General features: G+C 40.5%; 1 protein-coding gene across 4 annotated transcripts; it reads left to right on the top strand.

The window, feature by feature from the left end:
• Nucleotides 1-7,875: 7,875 nt before the first annotated feature.
• Nucleotides 7,876-19,767, top strand: LOC131256652 (putative clathrin assembly protein At5g57200). 4 transcript variants are annotated; one of them, XR_009176905.1, is made up of 16 exons: nt 7,876-8,062; nt 9,195-9,264; nt 11,172-11,269; nt 11,890-12,028; nt 12,527-12,654; nt 12,748-12,837; nt 12,991-13,041; nt 13,979-14,044; nt 14,142-14,207; nt 14,334-14,414; nt 14,548-14,628; nt 15,913-16,098; nt 16,164-16,239; nt 16,569-16,684; nt 17,541-18,457; nt 19,640-19,767. XR_009176905.1 is itself a non-coding variant. In XM_058257607.1 (15 exons), exons 1-15 carry the CDS (start codon nt 7,973-7,975, stop codon nt 17,892-17,894), a joined length of 1,692 nt encoding a protein of 563 aa, XP_058113590.1. In that variant the 5' UTR covers nt 7,876-7,972; the 3' UTR covers nt 17,895-18,541. The 4 variants fall into 4 exon arrangements, 3 of the variants coding, with proteins under 3 accessions (XP_058113590.1, XP_058113592.1, XP_058113591.1); XM_058257607.1 differs by lacking the exon at nt 19,640-19,767 and having other exon boundaries at nt 17,541-18,541; XM_058257608.1 differs by lacking the exon at nt 19,640-19,767 and having other exon boundaries at nt 7,877-8,062; nt 11,922-12,028; nt 17,541-18,541.
• The last annotated feature ends 383 nt before the right edge of the window (nt 19,768-20,150 follow it).

The following is a 20,150-nucleotide window of genomic DNA, read 5'->3' as shown; positions in this document are numbered from 1 at the left end:
AAGCCAAGGTCCAAATAGGCGTCCTGCTAGCACATGTGACCTCTCGAGCGTGCTGTACCATGATTGCAGATTTGCCTCGATTCCCGCGCATACCACCTTACTCAACACTAATGACAGGCGCATACCGCCTTATACCACACCAATGACAACTGAGCTCGACACCTCATGCGTGAGAAGCCCCATGCACAAGAAGCTGCAATCTCATTAAATCAACTTACTTCCCGAGACTACTACGTAAGCTTAGAAGTAAGGGGCTATTGTTGTAGGTAAAAATAGACCAACTAAGGAAGAGAGGTCAACTCGGACTAATGAAGAGGGGTTAGCTCAGATTTAGTGCTCATCGTTAATCATGACCAAGGAGCCCCTTAAGGGCAATGAAGCAGTAATTCGCTGCTGGGAAACAGTTAAGTCCTCAAGGTCAGCCATCAGAAGATGAAGAAGATTATTATCCCCAATTCTACTAAGGAAAAGAACTCGATCTGAATGCCTGGACACGAACCTCATCGGTAGGTCAGCTATCTGCTCGATACTAAGGGAAAATTCAACCACAGTTTACTAAAGAATTTAGGTCGGTAAACTACCCTTAAGAACGGCCAAGTAAGTCACTTTCAACTCTCCATGTCGGCTGCTCGCTACATATTTCTACTAGTTCCAATATACATGTAACGTATCGGAAAAGTCCGTACAAAGACCCGAGTATCACCTCAGGCAAAAATCGCTAAGGATCAAATTATGTAGAAATTAAACGAAAATTAACTAAGTACTAAACTAAATTAATTAGTAAATTAGCTTGAACTGCTTTCTATACGAACTGCAAGACCCAAACTCAGTAGAATCACTGACTCTACATTACATAGAAACCTAGGATCAATCCCAAAAACCAGTTGCTCTCAAGAGCACACTGAAACTTCGTATCGGACCAAGATCGGGCGTCGAAAGTCCGATTACCGTGAAACTATACGATTATGACCTCCTTACTGGGCTTGACAAGCATCGTAGGGATCGAGTCCAAATAGTATCTTGAAGTGCACAACTTGAGCCTGGAGCAGAGTGTGTGAGAAACGCGAATATCTTTAGAACACATGTTAGTGCACTTGTGGCCCTGATCGAGTGACGATGGTCGTTGAACTGAAACTGATCCTCCACGGTCAATTTACAAATTTGATTGAACCAAAACTTTAACCCGACATAGATCCATTGTCAGAGAACTTTCTCCAGACCGTATGCAGGAAAGAGACCTCCAGATGAGCTCCGTTGGCCCGAAACAGATGCCCTTTGGCTATAACCTAAGTATACCATGGCCCTGGGGCCATTTGAACCACTTATGAGGGCCATAACCCACCCCTTTCTCATTTCACACGAATTTTCTAACCCTATGAGAGAGAAGAGAGAAAAGAGAAGAGAAGAGTGAGGAGAAGTGTGAGAGATCTGTGGATTGTTGCCAGGATTCATTCCCACCATTCCACGTGCCGAATCATCCCTCCTGTATCGCTACACCGTCAAATCCGAATCCATTTTGGGTAAAAAATCTTAACCCTAATCTGTTTTAGGAATCCGAATAAAGGAATCAGTGAAATAGCTAACCTATTTCATGATTTAGATAGCCGTTGTGCAGTAGGCAAATGCGTAGTGTACGAACCAGGTTCATAATCGACGTATCGGCTAAAGGTGCGGACTATAAACGTTCAGGTTATGGTTTTCAAGGCTTTCAATGTTAGTTAATGATTTATGACTAACTTGATTGCTGTCATATGTACTTAGATGCGATGTTTTTCTTGTATTGCATATATATATATATGAACTATGTTAAATATAATGCATTCTATGTGCTTGTTGAAATGTTTGAATGAATATGAAATTAGGATTTGTGCTTGCCATAATTTATAATTGAGAATACATGATTGTTGTGTGTATGACAACTACTTTTTGAAAGGATTTGCCATAATATATGTTATAACTAAATTATTACATGTATGTTGATATGTGTAGTCTAAGTGTTTGATAAAATGCCTGAATGAGAAGTTACTTGTTGAAATGTATTTAATAAGGGCGTTGAGATGAGATTCTCAATTACCTTAGCTATAGTTACAGTTTCCTTCATGTAACCTATCTGGATACTACGTGAGTTATGGATGAAATGCCCGTGTATGACAACATGTGTACTATGTGTTTGTTATAATACTTAAATGAGATTTACATTTGAATTGTTTATCACATGCTGTTTGACTATCACATATGAATGCCTACTGTATTTGAGTATGATTGAGACTAATACATAGTCCAGGCAATCGTTAATGGTTTAGGATCAGTGGCCAACCTACTTTTGCCACAACGGATACGTTCGATGAATTTAATGTGCGTTCGTACCAGTCGAGTTTGTCAAGTAATCCGATTGGCCTAATGTATGTTCACCATGTATGGACACTACTGCTTAAATCTAAGGTACCACTTACCAGTGAAAAGCTCGTTTAACCTTGGTACCATGATCCGCTAAGACCCATGGGCCGGACATGGTGGTATAGGACACCGTGGTTGAGCTGTCGGCCTACGTTGGGGTGACGAGCCTCCCCATAGTGTCCATTGAGCAACCCGAACTCGTAAGCCAAATACGGTGGTATGAGACATTGTATTCGAACTGTCGGCCTGCACTAAGGTGACGAGCCTTTCCCGTAGTGATCTCGAGTATAAACTAGGCCAACGCCAAGGTAACGAGCCTCCCGTAGCGACCTAAACTTGCCTGTCCACTGTTTTTAAATCAGGGGTGACGTTGTCCTATAACTTGCTTATCGTATGCAATTGTCTAGGATTGACGACCCTATATAGATCATTATTTGGGTAAATGATATAAAGGGAGGTACCTTAACTTTCTGAACCAGCTGTATGAATAAACCTAATTAAGTATTGGCTAACATGATCATGCACCGCATTGCATGTGCTTTGACGATAAAGTGCAAGTGTCCGGAGTGGTGCATGCCGCGATCGTGAGGTGATGTCGCTGAGGGAGTGCAGGCGAGGGCATGCATCATTACAGCATATCATTCATGCATTAACAAGAGTATTTAGGACACTTTTATGATGACAAAGAGTTCTCCTATACGTAACTCTCGGGCGGGTCTATGTAGACTTGAAGTTGCGTCGACGGGGTTACAAGGATATAGACTAGATGCCATTACGTTGTATCATTTTGTAAATTTTGGAACTACACATGTAATTATTTAACCTAGTGACATGTTCATACTCTGAGAACTTACAATCACTTAAATGCTTTATATATCTATCATAGTCTTCCGCTTGCGTAATCAACTTGTTTCTAGAATATGATATGTTGCTTTAATGTAATCTCATTCATGTTTAATGCACTAATACGAACAACATTCAATCATCACTATTTATGCTGCACAAGTGATGCATTGAAACTCGAGAGTTGAGTCTGCGCTCGACCTCCGATTTTCGGGGCATTACAATACAGGTATTGACAAATAGATCTGCCCAAGATCTCAGCCTAAGATCTCGGGAGACAGCTGCAACACGCATCTGCCTAAGATCTCAGCCGAAGATCTCGGGGGATATTTCCATAATCCTTGGGATACGAATCCCCCTACAACATGTCCCTACTAAATAAGGAGATTGCCTTCTATGCGACCCCTCTCTCTCGACTATAAATAGAAACACTCCTAATGGTAAAAGGTACACTCAATCTTACACACAAACCACTCCAGAAAATTTCACGTTCTACTAGACCTATCTTACCTGTCTGACTCTAGCATTAGAGGGTCTCCCGGTAGCAACTAGGGTCTCCATCCGTCTTTTCTTACAGGTAACAACTAATCTAAGAAGTACGTCCAGATTTCTGCATCAGCAATGTCCATGTGGCATTAACTCCACTCATCGGTTTTGCTGCCTTAACTCCACTCATCGGTTTTGCTGCCTTATGTAAGGACATGAGCCTAATCACCAAGTAAATCCAAAATCCAATCAAGCTACATGGAGATAAACAATGCCGACAGAAATGCCTACTAATTTGTGCGAGGCTCATTGTGATGTTTAAATGCCATCCAAATTCCTCATAATGGTGATTCTAAATCGTACCAACTGGAAGCACAAAGATTAACTGAATCCGATGCTTTTGTAACCTCATAAAGGTTTCAATGGTGGGTACTTTTATCTCCACTTGATCTAATCCTGACCCATTCGAGTTTTCTATCAGCCTCGTTTTTTTATCTACACGAGCCGGCAAAAATTGATGGATGAAGTGGATGGCAGATGGACATTACATTGTGCCCACATACCTTCTGCCTACAAGAAATTCCGGCATAAAAGCAGATTACCCGCTAACCGAACAGTAGTCGGATTTAATTGGGCCATTGCCGTTCGAAATGGATCCATACAAGCGGATGTTTGAAAGCTCATGTGATTGATTGGGGCCTGCCACATTAAATCACTAGAAATATCTCCGGTGACTGATCAGGCAGTTTGTGTCTCATAAGCTTACGTGAGAAGCTAGGTAGGGTCCATCCTGATGTTTGTGAGGAATTCACAGTGCTCATATGCTTTGCAAGCTAGGTTGGGGAATGAGGAAAAATAAATAAAAAAGAACACCAGAATTCAAATGAGCTATACTGGAGGAAATATTAATGACTGTTGCGTGGGCTACATAAGTTTTATTAATATTTTTGTGTTTTCAGCTCATCCCAGTGCCAATGACCTTATGGACATTTTGGATGGTGGACCCCGGGAAGGTTTCAACCGCAGGAATTTCCCTCGCACTTTGTCCTTTGGTGTGGTACACTTGAGTTTCAAATCCACCTCACTTTTTAGCTCACAGCTTAAAATGAGCTTGCAAAAAGGGTGGACCCTGGCCCTACCTTGCTTCCGACTGTTCCTGTGGGGTCGCAAGCAATCCCAGTTTCTTGTAGGCGGAGGGTACAGGCAATTCGTGTCCTCTAATTAGGGGCCAATTATCAAACTGGGATTGGGTATCAAGACCTAGTTAGAGTGGGACTGTCTTGTTAGAGCAATGTGGGATCCACGGTGATGTATATAATTATCCACACTGTCCATCCATTTTGAAATAGGTAGATCGAATGCTCTAGTAAACCACACCATAAGAAGCAGCGGGGATTGAAAGCTTGATGTTGAAAACTTCTTAAAAATAGCGGAAGTTTTGGATCAAGCTGATATTTAGTTTTTACCTTCATAAATGTCTATGTGACCTTATGAATATGTTGAATGATAAATAAACATCACGGTGCTCCTCGGGAACTTTTCAATGGTGAGTATTTAATCCCCACGGCTTCCTATGATGTGGTTCACTTGAGGATCATGCCTTAATTATGATCAGGAAAAGTGGATGGATGGCATGTATAAAAAAAATATATCACTAGGTCCTGGTGGAGGTAGTACCCACTCCCTGCTCGCGTATCACTAGAGGTGTACACGAGTTGAATCGGGTCGAGCTTGGCACAACTTGACTCGACTCGGCTACTAGTTGACCCCAGCTTGAATTCGGCTTGGCTCAGTCCTTGAGCCTGACTGGCCAGATCTGCTCAGTTTGGTCAGCAGCTCAGGCTACTTCGAGCCGAGTTCGCCTGTGCGACATTTTTACAAACACATGGACTGCATTTTCAAATTTATATTCTATGTAGAACAGTAGCAGCGGTTTTACACACCTTGTAGGCAACATCAATATTAAGAAGAAAAAAAATATATTTGTTTCATATACATATTTTCCTTGCCATCAGCCAACACTTCGTTGAGTCATTTCATCAAACACTTGACGAGCAGCATCAATATAAAAGTAACCGCGTCACTGAATTGGTTTGATATCTGAGTTCGATTCGAATTGGGATTTGATCTGAGTCAAGTTGAGCTCGGGCAAGCTCGAACTCAGATTGAAAAATTTTCAAGCTAAAAATATCACCTCAACTCGGCTGAAACTCAGTTTCAAACACGGTTGAGTTGAGCTTTTTTGAGTCCAGTCGAGCGACTAATCGAGCCGAGTCATTCGTGTACAGCACTGGGCATAACCGTGGAAGGACGCGAGCTGCGTTTCACGTAATTCTTGAGAGGAAGTTATTTGATACTCTAGATTGCTGTGACACTTGATACACAGGCACTTAGAAAATGTGCACATGGAATACATTAACCAAAATTAAACCGTGGATTCCACTATATCTATGTAACGGTCCACAACTCAGATTATCTGAACAATGCAAATCCTCCAATTAGTAGACGCTTGTTTGTTGAAATAGGACCATTGAATTTTATATTTTCAACCGTCCAGTAAATGGCCACCAATTCAATAGCCAGATAATCAACTGAAACCAATAATTCGGATGGTTTACTTTTACTTTTACTTATCTATATGCCAAGCATGGAATTTATAAGTAACATCTAAGTACCAACGTATCATCCATCGCACTCTGACAGAATATCGAGTATTTTTTATTTTATTTTTGTTTTCTTCTCTTGTTCACTTCCATTTGGAGAGCGAAGGAGCGGGAAAAAAGGTTCGTTGGGAAGAACTACATGATACGTGGCCCGCATATTTCAACCTCACGCATCCTTTATAATTCTGAAAATTGGTGTTTATGTAATCCAGACCGCTGGTATGTTGGGTCCCACCGTGGATGGAGAATTCCACCAGAAATATCCAGAGTTCATTGATTATTATCAATATCTTTGTCAGTTTAAAATGGACGGTTGTTGTTTTCTCATCTTAACCATTTATATGTTAGCACAAAAAGACAGTTCAAATTTCAGGCGGGATCCAGTGCAAACGTCCATATTTTGAGCTTAACGTGGAAATTGACTTTGGGCCCACCGTCACGTTTTAGTCACATCCAATCCGTCCATCATCTGTGGCACCTACTTTTCTCTTTCCACCATAAAGATGAGGTACATCTAAATCTCAGGTGGGCCACACTACAGGGAATAGTTAGGATGGAAATGCCCACCATTAAAAATCTCCTGGAATGCATGTGGGGCTCACCATCTTTTGTATACTGCATCTAATCCATAGCCTGTTCGGTGCATCGGCTTATGAGGGATTAACTAGGATGGAATTGCGTTTGGTTTCGTGCAAATTTGGTCCATTACATTTGTGGGCCCCACAAGATTCATGTATTTTATCCATTATATCCATTAAAATGCACCATATTGGAGTTGTATACATGTACGTACAAAGACTGAATTAGTTACGAATTTGGTCCGTTTGGTTACAAATCCATGATCCTCCAAACAAAGGTTTTGCTTAATATGGTGGTGGTTTTAACTGCGTGTGAGTCGTTTCCAGACACGAAATCATCATGTAATAACGGGGACATCACATCACGGTGAATGGACACCCAATAAACAATAAAGTCATTCCAAAACTCAAGTGGGCCACAACACTTGATTACGGAGGTTTTAGTAATGATTTTTCATGGTGTGGCCCACCTGAGTCTGGATTGACCTATTTTTAATTTTAAACAAGGAGGATAGGATGATGGACGGATTGGATGTCATCAAAATATCACATCAGGCTCCACACATCAATTTGTTCATTAACCATAACACAGAAATATTTATATTGTATCCGGAAATATTTTCTGCCTGTGATAGGTACATATCATCCGGATACAATACACCAACGGTCTGGATTACAGAACGGTGGGCCCCACTTTCTAGAAATGAAAACGCGTGTGCACTGTGAAGAGATGGGGGCAATGTGTATTATATAATTCTTTGGGTTTGTTAGATGAAAGCGCGGTTACAGAAAAACAGAACATTCTCCTCCCTTCTCTCTCTGTCATTGCCCCTTCCTCTATTCGTTTCCTCTCTTTTCTCCTCTTTTTCTATTGCAAAAAAGAAGAAGAAGAAGAAGAAGAAGAAGAAAAAGAGAAAAGAAAGAGAGAAGAAGAACATCGGAAAGAGGAAGAAATCTAGGGTTGGTTTTTTTTTTTTTCTTCCTTTTATTCAGCGAGAGAGGGGGATGGGAACGCTCAAGAGCTTGAGAAAAGCGTACGGAGCCCTCAAAGATTCCACCACAGTCGGGCTTGCCAAAGTCAACAGCGATTTCAAGGTCTACATTCTCTTCCAGTCACTCTCTAGCTATTGGTTTTCCGTCATCATTGTTGAATTTCATCGAATTCTATTAGAATTCTTCTTTTATGTTGCTTCAATTTTTTCCCCATCTTCGAGAGAGAGAGAGAGAGAGAGAGAGAGAGAGAGAGAGAGAGAGAGAGAGAGAGAGAGAGCGAGTTACGATCCAGTAGTAATTCTATTACAATGCGAATTCTATGTGGGGTCCAATTGAGCCCGCCAACGATTAACAGACACCGTTGGATTGGAAGAAGCCGGTGTAGATTGCACATGAGCTGCAAATAACCGTAATGTGGATAATCATGGGCATGCAAATTGGACGGCGAGAGGGTAAAATATGGTCTTTCGTTTATTTGACAGGCCCTTATTTGGATGGTTGTGATCACCTGGAAAAGGGTGATATTATGGATAGGATCCACATTGGAACCCTCCATCCAATTGTCCAATGTGATCATAGATGGGACCAGGTGAGCCACCTATGATAAACTGTATGTGGTATTTGAGGACTCTGGTGTGGATTGTACATAACCTGAGAATGACCATTTTTGGATGATCCTGGCCATGCAATGAAGGACATGCAGAAAATTCATGGTGAGAATAAAAATGGCTGTACCATTCATTTTTCTGGCCCCTATTTGAATGGCTGTGATCACCTGATTAGGACAATATTAGGGACGTGCAATCCACAGTAAACTCCTCTTATCCAATTGCCTGCTGTGATCAGACATGGGGCTGTGCAAAATGCATGGGTGAGAATGAAGATTATCTTAACATCCATTTTCGAGGCCCTTATTTAAATCATTGTGGTTAGCAGTAGTGGGTGATATTGGGATGTGCACAATCCACGGTAAACGCCTCTTATCCAAAGGTTTGCCATGAGCAGAGGTGGGCTCAATGGGCCCCATGTATGATTTCAAATCATGATAATGGACCCTAGCTCTCTCTCTCTCTCTCTCTCTCTCTCTCTCTCTCTCTCTCTCTCTCTCCTTCCTTTTCCTTTTGAGAGGATCATCTCCAGCCTTGAGCCCGTGGCATCGGGTCTGTAAGGCTCTGACCATCAATAAAGGAATGTTGGTGATAAATGTTTTTTTTTTTTTTTTTTTTTGAACAAGGAATTAGATATTGCGATCGTGAAAGTGACCAACCACTCTGAAAATCCACCCAAGGAACGATATGTTCGAAGTGAGTAATTCTCAATTCTGAATTCCTGATTTAAAATATCTGTTTTAGTTTTATTTGTGCTGTTCTTGATGAAATCTGATCGAATTCTAATTCGGTCAATCTTTGAGTTGACATAATATTGTATGTTGTTTTAACTGATGGCCATCATTCAGTGGTAAAACTTTAATGAAGACTGACCTTCATTACTTTATATTAGTTTGAGAATGTTAGGATGCCCATGAAATCTACCTTGGTGTATCTGGAGGTTTTTAGAAGTGGAATCTGAAAAGTGGGCTGTTTGGACACCAAACATAAGTGCATTTCCACCACCAATCACGGGCAGTGGAAAGCATCTGTTCACGTTGTCCCAAATAGGCCTTTCACTCCCCCCCTTCCCCCTTTTTTCTCTCTCTTTTTATATTATTGGATGGCTATATTGTCACTTCTTCTTCTTCTTCTGAATTTATGGATTTTATTCTGATTTTATTAGTCATTTGGTTCTTAAACTTGACCCTAGATCTTGTCTGACTTTGCATGCTAGAGATGTAACCTGTTTGCAAATTTCACTCTCTGGATAATGCATACTAATCAGGTTCAAGTGTAGTGTTGGGCATGATCTTGTGGGCATGTATATGGTCTTTTGGAAACATTTATCGGCACGCTTCCCTGCATCCAATTACCTGAGCATGTTCTCTCCACTATTGGTCCATGGTGCATTTTCGTGCCTCATTGCCAACTTGGGTGCCTATGTTTATCACCTAGCATGGGACATGGATTGCCTGTGAAAGCCTTTCGCAGGAACTTGGGGCCAACCATGATGTTTGTGAGAAATCCACCCTGTCCATCCCTTGTGCCATATCATGTAAAGACATGGGCCCTAAAATGAGGCAAATAAAAAATTCAAGTGGGGCACACAACAGGAAAAATGGTTAGGGAAATGGCTACTGTTGAAACCTCCCTGGGGTCCACCGTGATGTTTATATGCCATCCATACCGTTCATAAGGTCATTCCTACTGGGATGAACTGAAAAAATAAAATATTAGCCTGATCCAAACATCTGTGGCCCCACGAATGTTTCAACAGTGGTCGTTCAATCCTCACTGTTTCCTTTTGTGTGGTCCACTTGAGTTTTGAATCTGCCTCATGTTTGGGCTCATGTCATAGCATGATCTGGCAAAACAGATGGATGAGGTGGATTTCTCATAAACATCATGGTGGACCCCATCTAGCTTACCATCGCTTGGAGTTTTTGCAAAAGGCTTTCGCAGGCAATCCACGTCCCCCAGCATGAGGGAACTCATTTGCAAACATTTCTTTTGCCTCTTCTTGTCCTGATTGTGGATGCCATGAGGTGGACCTTGAAGTAGCAGCTACGCGTCCGTGGGTTGGGCGGTTTACTATTGGTGTGGCTTCCAAGGCTTGTTTGTTTTTGGATATGGAGGATGCTACCAGCTGGGTTTTAATACATGGCTCAAAGAACACTGAGTAAAAGGGGAAAGTTGATGTCCTGGGGTAGTCGATTGTAAAACTTTTGCCAATCTACCAGTTAGGTCCTGCTTGGACAAAGATTAAGGCGAGGTGGGAGAGAGGGAGAACTCAGAGGACGACGATTGGAACTTGGAGTCTTGGAGAGGGAGCCTAATCCATCTAATGAGTTCAAAATAAGAAGTTGCATTAGCTTTTTAAAACTTATAAATTATAAATAGAATGCATTATGGCACTCAAAATTCATTCTAGCTATGATTAGGATGGAAGCTCCAAATAGCTGTTTTTCTCTTAACATGTCATATTATACTCTATTCTTTTCTTAATCTATTGTGCGCATCAAACTAGCTCTTAAAAACCAACCTAAATTGCCATGAGAAAGGCTAAGACAACGACGACAATGATTTCATTCTTGCACTAACCACTTTTTAACTCATTTCAGAAATATTTCATGCAACCTCTGTAGTTCGTCCACGTGCCGATATTGCTTATTGCATACATGCACTTGCAAGGAGATTGGCAAAGACCCGTAACTGGACGGTACCATTTTTTCCCTCGTCTTGTGAGTTTCATAATTATTAATTATTCAATATGTAGAAACAATGTGGCTTGAATTGTGCGTATACGTTTGATTTTCTTTTTGTTCATTTAAGACATTTTGGACATGTGGCAATTGCCCCACGCTGCACTGATTTTGTATGGTTCTCATAATGTACAAAGATCCACACACAATGCCTATAGATCAAGTAAATAATGATTCTTGGCCTTCAGAAATAGGTCCATGCATACCCAAAAGATCAAAATTATCATTGTGCTTACCCGTTGGCATCTTGCGCACATGCATCTGTAGCGATATTTCTATTTCCATGGGTCCTGATATCAAATTTACCAATTTGCTGGTTTCGAGACAATGTTTTAGTCAGGTTTTAATTTGGGCATCTTGCTCACATGCATCTATAATGGTATTTCTATTTGCATGGGTCCTGATGTCAAATTTACCATTTTGCTAGTTTCGGGATGGCATTTAGTCAGATTTAAATTTTGGATTAAGATCTATTGCTAATATTTGGATTGGATTTTCTGGTCCATTTGCCATTTGTCGCATGATGGAATTCATCACAATTATAGAAGTTTAATTTCTTATCAGTGCAATTGTACAGGTTGCATTGAAAACATTATTAGTTATCCACAGGATGTTGAGAGAGGGTGATCCTACCTTCAGAGATGAGCTGCTAAACTACTCCCGCAGAGGACAGATTCTTCAAATATCTAATTTTAAGGATGACTCAAGTCCTCTTGGTACGCCATCTCTGCCTATGTTTGGCTCCAGAAAGTTTCTTCACAAGGAATGCCAACTGCAGTCATGCATCTGCCATCGCCAAATCCAGATGCTCCACATGTAGCAATGTGGGACACTTGTCTGTCATCCGGCCATGCATCAGGCCCTCACCATCGTTAATATGCCATGGCCCGAAAATCAGGAAGATCTGCTCATTAGTTGGGGCCACACATTTAGGAAAAGGTCGACGGTTACGAAAAGATAACCAAAGATTCATGTTCAACATACATGTATGGGCCACCTGATGAGTAGACCAGCCTGACTTTTGGGCCAGCCACACCTTATGACAGATGGGATCTCGCATGCAGGGGAATATCTGGGTTTGGTGACGACAGATGCACATCTTGTAGTAGCATTCCTCCTTTTGCATTCCAATGCTGTTAGTTTAATTCACAAAGCTTCCTAGAATTTTGGTTTTGTTAATATGCCTTAGAGGGATTAGATTTCTCTCCCTGCAGCTTGGGATTGCTCTGCATGGGTTCGCACATATGCACTCTTCCTAGAGGAACGACTTGAGTGTTTTAGGATATTAAAATATGATATCGAAGCAGAGCGTTTAAAGAAATCTGCACCAGGGTCGGCCAAGGTGTGCACTCCACTCCACTTATGAGCATGCCTGAGTGTTATATACAATTCCTTACATGATTTATATCACATGAACTTCCCTTTCTTTTAACAGCATAGTAGAACCAGAAATTTGGGTTGTGAGGATCTGTTGGAGCAGTTGCCTGCTTTACAGCAACTACTGTATCGTCTTGTTGGCTGTCAGGTAGTTACCAATTTTGAATCTTCATTTTAGTTTGGCCTTTCTAGCTAAAGAATCCGCATGCAGAACTCTGCACTGATGTGACTTATAATCTAGCTTCCTATATGGATCCTCATTCTTTAGATCAGATTCCTCACTTTATGCTGCCATTTTCAGCCTGAAGGAGGAGCTTTCAACAACCATCTCGTACAGTATGCCTTAGCTCTGGTATGCTTCATTTATTTCCATGCTACAACTGTAATGATAGAAGTGTTATGTCTGATGCGGGATGTTACTTCAGCATTTGAATTTGCATTGCACTATGGCAGGCATTCAGAGAAGATGAAACTCAGATGTCATAACCACACTTCTACCTTTCATTAGCTTTTGAAATGAAAAGGCTATGACTGCTTTCGTTTCTTTCTTTCTTAGCTTTTTGAAAAATTGTACCACTAGTAGCCCATAATTTCTATATTTGCAGCATTGAGGGACAAATTGATGCATTCTACCAGTAAAACTACAATAATCTTAGCAAGTTCCCTTAATTAGATAAAGTGTCCTACTTGGTTTGTTTTGCTAAGCAAGTTATGGAAGTCCTAGTCGTAGTCAATTTTTGTTCCTTTTCTTGTAGGTGAGTGCAGTTATGTTGTGTTAGAACTAATAGTAATTAGTTTTAAGTTTAAGGAGGATTGCCTATGTGCCAATGCCTACAAAAGGACATGCAGACCATAAAAATTTTCGTTATTTATAAAAAAGTTTGTCTATGGACTTTGGGGCATTTTTTATATCGAAACCCAATTTATATCGTCGTCATCATCATCATCTAAGCCTGATCCCAATTGGTCAGCTACATGAATCCTTTTCTACCTTTCCACTCTAGTAAGGGCCAGACCTTCAATTAGACCAGAGGTTAAGTCTTTTCTTACCACTTCCATCCACGCCAGCTGCCAACCCAACGCAACCATCCTTTAGCTGGGCTGGGGACCGATCCCATAAGCGCAATATGATAGATGATTACATAGGTTGGTTACAATCAATCACTATTTAATAGTGTAGTACATAGGTTGATTACAATTAACAAGTTATAGAAACCCAATTTATATATTAATATTTATATTTGTACAATTACATGCAATCTATTAACGTTTCCACTTTTGTTATGCAGGTATTGAAGGAGAGTTTTAAAATATATTGTTCCATGAATGATGGAATTATCAATCTTGTGGATATGGTATGGTGATTTCAACATTCTAGATGTTATACTCACCTCTAAGAATGGATCGCATTGGGCCTTCTCTTTAAATGATAATTTTTCTACCTCAATGCAGTTTTTTGATATGTCAAGACATGATGCCGTCAAAGCCCTCAACATTTATAAAAGAGCAGGCCACCAGGTCTCATTGCCCTTTATTTTTATTTGAAGTGCTTAATGCTGAGAACAACTGATGCTCAGCTGCAGATTTCTAGGATTTTTTTGGAACCCAGGAATCGGTTGTTGAGTTTGCTCATTCTTTCAACAGGCACAAAATCTTGCTGATTTTTACGAGTTTTGCAAAGGCTTGGAGCTTGCTAGAAATTTCCAATTTCCAACTTTGAGACAGGTTTTTATTTTTTTCTTCCAATTTATTTGTTTAAATTTGGGTAAAGTGGGTAAATTTTTTTATTTGATTACTTTGGTCATTCATACTTTGGGACATCTTTTTTATGGTTCTTTATGCATCTCATTTTCGACAGCCACCTCCTTCATTTCTTACAACAATGGAGGAATATATAAGAGAGGCACCTTGTACGGGTTCTGTTGCAAATCAGAGACTGGTGAGTAAACATGAATTCATCCCTGGTACGCGTCTGCTAATTTATTGAACATGGGGGAGCCAGTATTCATACCTGGACTGAGGCATAGATTTTTTTGTTAGCAGCATTGAGATGGGGATATTACACTCTAAGACTGCAAAGATGTCTACTGTTACAGTCTTTTAAATTGCAGAACTTATTGTGATAAGATAGGCCAGTCCCAAACTGTGAAATGTGTCTTAAGTTCACATAGTGCCAGTTCTGTCTTCTGCACCACTCCCACTACCGAGCCTACCTTGTTAACCCTCCCCCCCCAATGCAGGGCCATTTTCATACTGGTCTCAAGTGGGGTGGCTTGTGGGATGTAGGGGCACACTCGAGGTGGGTGGCCTGCGGAACCCATGGATTTGGGGCCCTCGAGGTAGGCGAAACCCATGGATATGGGGCCTATGAAGAGGGTTCGACCGAGGACATAACCCATGGATTTGGGGCCTGGGCCATGAGATAAAGGGATTAATTCGCCATGCTCTATTAGTCCGAGCTTTTCGTGCAAGTGGTTAATTGTCATGCATAAAATTGGTATCAAAGCGGGAGGTCTTGTGTTCAAGACTCCTCACCGGGGGTGATTAATGCGGGGGCATTTTCAGAAATAAAGTGGGGGGATTGTGTAATTTTATTAGAATATCTGAAGTCATTAAGAAACTGAAAATATTACTGTTGAATAATTGAGTGATTTGAGTGAAGATTGTTACTAAATGCCAGCCTATATTTAAAACATAACCTCACTTGACCACTGCCCAGCCATTTTTGCATCTTGTGTGCTCACCTGAACTGGACATGTGGCAGAGTGGTTCATGATCCAAATTCCAGACCTTTCATTGGGTGAATCCCACCTTGGATCAGCAACACTAGAAAATATAACTGATCAAATGATCCCAACTGCCTGAACAGTCACCTACAAAGGGTCCAACTGCATATGCAGCATCTTCCAATCTATGCGATTTGCTGACAGTGGTCCATCCATGGGTGCCATCTGGTTGCACATTCAAGATTAGAGAGTCAATTTAAACATGGGATCACTCTTCTTTATGTTGAAGGAAGCCTATTAATAGTATATGACAAAATTCCACAGCAGATCTTCTGGTGAAGGAAGGTGTTTCTAGGCATTATTTATGTTCTGGTTCTACATATTGATTGCCTTGATGGGACTCTTTGTAGTTCTACCTTTTTTCTTTTGAATAAAATCTCATCGCCGTTGACTTGCAAGAATAAAAGAGAGATAATATTGGTTCTCTTCTGGAGCAGGAGTACCAGGATAGGGACCTTGTAGTGACATGCAAACCAGCAGAAGATTCTCCTCCTCCTGAGAGTCCAAAACCCACCGTAGAAGATGATGAAGAACCTGCCGAAGAGATACAAGAACCTCCTCAGCTCAACATTGAGCCTGCACTTCAACCACCCATGCCAGCTGCAGACACTGGAGATTTGTTGGTGAGTTTCACATGTCCCTTAGATTCTATTTCTTTGCAATCCCTCATCTCATACTTCTTGTACAGGGCTTGAACGAGATTAATCCCGATGCCGCTGCAATTGAGGAAAGCAACGCAATGGCTCTTGCCATAGTACCACCTGGTAGGTTGCATAGTGAATTTTTTCAGTAAATTGATTTAGGGATTATTTGGGTGGGAGCAGAAAAAATAAACATCATTAGGAGGGATACTGTTTTCCAGCCTTTTCCAATACAAATTACAAGCTGCGATAAAGATGTAGTATTTGTTCTTATCTCACTATTGATTTGGGTGGGTCTCTCATCAACTGATCAAAATCATGAATTCCCAACTGATTCAGCCATTTCTGGTTGACGGCACACAAAGGGACTGTTTTGCTTTTGTTTCTTATGCCGCGGTTGATTTCTATTATGTTTTACTATAGTCCTTGAATTAAAAATAAATAAAATGCAGGAGATGATTCGAAGCCTCGTGGATTGTCATTGAGTGGGTTGGGTTCTTCGGGATGGGAGCTAGCACTGGTTTCAACTCCTAGTAGCAATAGCAGCCACCTGACCGAAAGCAAATTGGTTTGTATTTTCTTGCACAATCTATAGTTTGGTTATTTGCCTTTTCATCTTTTGCTTCTGCTGTGTGATATTAGCCACCATCATCAAACAATGCCTGTTTAACAATCATAAGCAGCTCACCATCTGCTTATGATTTGGTATCCTGTTTTAGGATGGAGAAAGCTTTCGAAAGAATGCGTAGCATCATATGTGTTATCTAGAGAGACAGAGATGCCATGGCAGACATTTTGTCGTATAGAAATGTGCATCATTGTTCAAACTCAAACGATCAGGACTACAGTATCTCTCTCCTGCAAGACCCATACGCTCTTTAGCAAGGACAATCCATTTTCTGCAAAAGCCCATAGGTTGCCTTTGGATGTGCACAACTGAAATGAATGGCCAATGTTCTTAGTCGAGAGGAAATGGCAAGTGTTCATAATGAGGAAGTAGACCACAAATCACAGATGGTTGCCTTTCAAGTTGAAGTTGGAAGAAATGGAATTACAATTTGGAGACCACAGCTTGAATATGAATGCTAAGGAAGGAAAACACAGCTTCATCATTTCCACCTTATTGGGCATGCATATTTGCAATCCAATTCTATATTACATCCAAACGCACCCTTAAAATGCATTTAGACACTTCTTTTTCTTTCTTCCCATTTCTCATCCATTTGGTAACCTCAGTGATAATCTGATGTGGATGTTAGGTGGGCCCATCTAGGCCACATGAATCTAGTATATCACAAGTTGACAACCCAATTACCTTTTTCGTCTTTGAAGCTTTGCACCTCCAAAAACTCGTGACTTTTCAAAACTGCATTTTTTTCTTTCTTTCTTTTCTGTATCTTATCATGAATTCGGTTTGTTGCCAGGCTGGTGGTTTTAACAAGCTGTTGCTCGATAGCTTGTATGATGAAGCAGAAGTGAGGAGACAACAACAGAATGTGGGGTATGGTGTTGCAATGAACGCTAATCCGTTCGACTCGCAGGACCCGTTCTCCATGTCGAACGGCATTGCTCCCCCACCCAACGTGCAGATGGCCTTAATGGCTCAGCAGCAGCAGCAGCATATGATGTCGATGATGATGGTCCCGCATCCATACCCAACTCATCATCACCATCCTCAGCAGCAGCAGCAGATGCAAATGGGGACCATCAACCCGTTTGGAGACCCATTCACCGGTGTCCCGCAGAGCGCACCGCAGGGAAATCCCAGTTTGCTCTAATCAAATTCCATTTACCTCAATTGCTTTATATTCTCTGATTCTTTTATTCCATTGGAGGGGAGGGGTTGAGGGGTGTTCCAGTCTTGTAAAGTTGGTTTTGAGTCTGTATGCATTTTGCTGGGAGGACTCATAGTCTACAATCTGTTGTATGCTACAACCCTCTTTTTTCTTTTTCTTTTTTTCTTTTTTTGGTTTCCAATTTGCCTATGCTTTGTAGAAAAGGGTTGTAGGTCGAGATAAGCTACAACTGGTTGTAGATGATCTGTTCTCTTCTCCTACAGTGAATGTAAATTTTTTTTATTTTTTTTGGAGTGTGGAGTTACTGATCATTGGTTGGACTTATCCATGTATTCCTTCCTCTCTTCTCCCAAATGCTTCTGAATATCGTTGTGCACCTTTTCTTTTCTGTAGAGTTGCAAAATGCAGTTGTTGTGAATGACTTTTCATGTTCTACTTTTAACAGCGTCTGCTCTTGATTGGAAGCATGTTGGGCGCCCCGACGCCTGCATATTGGACAGTTGAGGAAATTTGCAGAACTGTAATGACATGGGTGTTTTCTCAAGGTATCATTTATCATGTAAATGTAATGTACCTCAGTTCATGCTCATAGAATCCTGACTCCCATGAACACAAGAAAATCTCCTTTCTTTCGTTGAAAATAAAAACATTTAAAAACATTTATTGTAAATTAATCAATATAGTTGAAATTCAAATGTATTTTTACATAACAAATTTTAAAGGTTTTTATTATTTTTCGCGATATTATTGCAATCAAACACAATATTATAAAATATGCCGATATTATGAAAGCTCAAGATAATTTCGTCTCATGTATCTTTTGCAATATTATTGCAGTATTTTCAAAACATCAGTGATATTTGTAACACTGTTATGCAATAATACTGTTAGAAAGGAGGTGTTTCGAAGACGAAAACGTTGGGGGACTTTTCCCAATGTGAATGAGATCTTTATATATATATATATATATATATATATATATATATATATATATATAAAATATAAGAGAGAGGGAAATTCTGCATCTGATTAACGAGTCGATCTAATTCATGTTCCTCATCCAAGTCGGGCTAGTGCAAACTCATTTACTTTTAATATGAGCAATTATCCCTTAAATGGTCTTTTGTGGGCCATCAACAGGGTCTTTCAATCTCAAAAATTGTTCTGTTCATCAATCACCCACTGCCTAGCCCATCATAGGAACGGTGTGGATTAATGCAAAAAATGGCCCTAGATTCATAGGCTATAGGAAAAACCAGTATGGTGACATGTATTTAGCATGAACTGGCCAAAGTTGAGCCCATAAGATTTGCCCTTGGTTACTCGATTATTTAACTTTCCAAGTTGCTAAACCCATGCATTATCAAAGGATATGGTAGAGCTTTAATTTGAAATAAAGGGCATTGAGGTAATTTAAAAGGTGAACTTATCCTCCTGGAGCTCTCCATATATCTTACATATTAGGTCACACAATATGGAAAATGTGGAGCACCGGTGCCGTGAGCCTATCATGCACGGGACTCATAATATATATATATATATAGCATAAAATTATTATTTTATTTTTTATTTTACTTTTTCACACGGTTTCACGCCTATACACGCACGCATGATACTTTTTTAGTAGTGTTTGACCCGGTGCATCCAACACCTTACAGGACGCAATCTGCATCTGTTGAAAATAGTGCAACTCATTCGTTCCGGTCACATGTGGCATTCATTTACAGCCATTAGGATCATCGAAATTATGGGCTACATTGCAATCAAACCGATCAAGCAGTCCTAACCATCCAATATATAGCAATCAAATTGATGGATAAGGTAAAATGGACGTGGATTGGCTGATGACCTCGACACAATCCGCGTAGCTGATGGATAAGGTAAAATGGATAAGATGTATATGTTTTATCCACCCCCATCCATTTATTTTGCTGGCTTATTTTAGTACATGAGCCTAAAAATGAGGTAAATCCAAAGCTCTAGTGGACCAAACCAAAAGAAAGAGCAGAGATTGAGTGTATACCATTGAAAACTTTTTGGGGCCAGCAAAAGTTATAGATCAAGCTGATGTTTATGTTTTTTTCAATCCCCACTGTGTCCTATGATGTGGTCCACTTGAGCTTTTTATCTGCCTCATTTTTTTGTCTCATGCCCTAAAATGAGCTGGAAAAATGGATGGATGGCGTGGATAAAACACATACATCATTGTAGGGCCCACAGAGGTTTTTTCCACCAGCT

Source organism: Magnolia sinica, chromosome 9, assembly GCF_029962835.1.
Source record: "Magnolia sinica isolate HGM2019 chromosome 9, MsV1, whole genome shotgun sequence".
Classification (NCBI taxonomy): domain Eukaryota; kingdom Viridiplantae; phylum Streptophyta; class Magnoliopsida; order Magnoliales; family Magnoliaceae; genus Magnolia; species Magnolia sinica.
Note: the sequence above shows the minus strand (reverse complement) of the source record. Positions and strands in the feature narration are given on the sequence as shown.

Bases quoted from the DNA above. Each gene is read 5' to 3' on its own strand.
- LOC131256652 (XM_058257607.1), top strand. From the start codon at position 7,973: ATGGGAACGCTCAAGAGCTTGAGAAAAGCGTACGGAGCCCTCAAAGAT. The intron at 12,029-12,526 runs GTACGCCATCTC...CTCTCCCTGCAG, and splicing joins GGATGACTCAAGTCCTCTTG to CTTGGGATTGCTCTGCATGG. The intron at 16,240-16,568 runs GTAGGTTGCATA...AATAAAATGCAG, and splicing joins TCTTGCCATAGTACCACCTG to GAGATGATTCGAAGCCTCGT.